The 2027-nt window shown below is 64.7% G+C and overlaps 1 protein-coding gene across 1 annotated transcript in view; it reads left to right on the top strand.

Moving 5' to 3' along the window:
- The first annotated feature begins 24 nt into the window (after positions 1-24).
- Positions 25-2027, top strand: part of LOC102375145 (sulfotransferase family cytosolic 2B member 1-like) — a 4934-nt gene continuing 2931 nt past the window's right edge. Inside the window, exon 1 of the mRNA XM_006027837.3 lies at positions 25-1329. Coding sequence (XP_006027899.1) covers positions 1191-1329 — 139 coding nt within the window. The 5' untranslated portion in view covers positions 25-1190. The remainder of the gene's footprint in view (positions 1330-2027) is intronic.

The following is a 2027-nucleotide window of genomic DNA, read 5'->3' on the forward strand; positions in this document are numbered from 1 at the left end:
AGTTTCCTGGAAGGGCACCCTGGTTGAGGCTCCGCTCTGTGCACCGGTGCAGAACCGACCCCGACCGAATGTGAAAGCAGAGCCGGGGAGAGCGGGGGAAATTACTGAGCGGGTCCCAGGCTGCGGTGGAGAAACACGAACCCGCCGCGCTGCTGTTGGAGAAGGGAAAGACCAGGGGACTCTCCCCGGGGGCCTGGCCCCGGCCCCTGCCCCTGCCAGGGCAGCGGTGTGGCTGCAGGACCCATCTCCGTGCGCCCGGGGCCGGGCGTGCCTTCAAGCCATGGGTCGGCTGCTTGATAAACTGGCTTTGTTAATAAATAACATTGACACATGGGGTTGGCAAGCCGGGCAATGGTCTGCATACTTTTCTAAATCAATCAAAGGTTACAGCAGTTTTACAAAAAACAGCCCAACCAAAGCCTGCATTTTGTTGATAGTTGCCTCGACAGACATATGATGTTTTTTTCCCATTTTCCAGTAAGAAATGCGTCCAAAAGTTGTGCTTTTCCTAGATATTGGAGGACCTACTGTCAGTTTTTTTTGTCTGCAAATACGGGCTGGTATTTGGCAGTCAAATGACTGACCTAGGGTGAGGTATTTGACTAGTCAAATAAAGTTCAGAGAGAGGGAACGCCTGGGCCCGGCGGGGTCCAGCTCTGGCGCTGGCTGGCAGGTGGCCTCTTTGGGGGCAGCTACGGGGCCGGGCCCCAAATTGGGCGCTGAGACAGACGGATGGGGCAGGCCGGGCGAGGTGCTGGGGATGGGGTCCCCTCCGATTCCCGGCAGGGTCTGAAACCCCCCGGGGGCCCCAACCTTCCCCCACGGCTCTTTTCTTTGCCCCAGGGACTGACCCTGTCCCGGACCCCCATGGCCCTCCTGTTTGGGGGGGCTGGGAGGGACAGAGGGTGGGCAAAGCCCCTCTTTTATCTCCCCATCAGCCTCCCCAGACTCAGCCGCATCCCAGGCTGCGTGCGGGGGACACAGGTCATGACCAGCACAGCTTGAGCCCAAGACACCCCCTTCCCACGCCTGCCCCCCGGTCCCCGCCAGGCCTCCAGGACAGCTCTGCGTGCAGCTTCGGCCCCTCCTTCCCCGTCTCCTGCCAAGCATTGGCGGGGACTTGGGGCAGGGAGGTTCCTCTTTCTGCAGCTATTTAAACTCCCAGGCTCGGGGCAGCTGAGTCGCAGGATATGGACAGGATGGAGGTGACAGAGAACTTCGCTGGCATCACCCTGCCTGGGCACCTGCACACGCAGGAGTCCTTGCACGCGGCCGCCACCTTCCAGTTCCGGGACACCGACGTGGTCATCGTCACCTACCCCAAGTCCGGTGAGAGCCGGGGCTGGGGGTCCAGGTGCTGCGTCGGGGGCAGGACCCTCCAGGGCTTTGCAGGCGCTGGTTTTGGGGGGTCCGCACGGTGCAAAGGGGCCTGGACCGCTCGGCTCCCAGGCATCAGCGAGCCCCCCGGCTCCCGGGAGCGCTGCCCGAGCCGGACCCCAGCTGCTCTCCGGGCTGCCCAGAGGGTGAGCGGCATCCGCTGGCCACGGGCTGGGCGTGGGAGCGGGGCCCAGCTCCAGGCTGTACCGCCGCTGGCCGCTGGCTGCCCTCTCCTCCTTGCTCCCTACCCCAGACACGGCCCCACGGAGGCGGCCAAAGGAAATATGCAGAGAGGAGGGGCACGGCGGGGAGCAGGGGGCCGCTGTCGCCTGCCTAATACCCCCCGCCTTGCTTTGGCTTTCCTCTCCCAACGTGCCCCAGGCAGGGGCGAGCTGGGGAGACCCGGGCCCCATCCCGTGGCTCTGCACCAACGTGCCCCTGCAGCCAGCTGCCCCCGGGAAGAGCCCAGCCATGAGACCCCTGCCCAGCAAAGCACCTCTGGCCCCGGCACCAGCTCAGGCCCATCCTGGCCGGTCCTGGCACGTGCCGGCAGGCAGCCAAGGCAATGTGCTACCCCAAGCTGGGGTGGCTCCTCGGGGGCCTGGAGGAGCCTGGGGCTGCACAGAGGAGGAGCGGGAGCCGGGGAGGGA

The sequence above is a fragment of the Alligator sinensis genome, unplaced genomic scaffold (genome assembly GCF_000455745.1).
Source record: "Alligator sinensis unplaced genomic scaffold, ASM45574v1 scaffold255_1, whole genome shotgun sequence".
NCBI lineage: Eukaryota > Metazoa > Chordata > Crocodylia > Alligatoridae > Alligator > Alligator sinensis.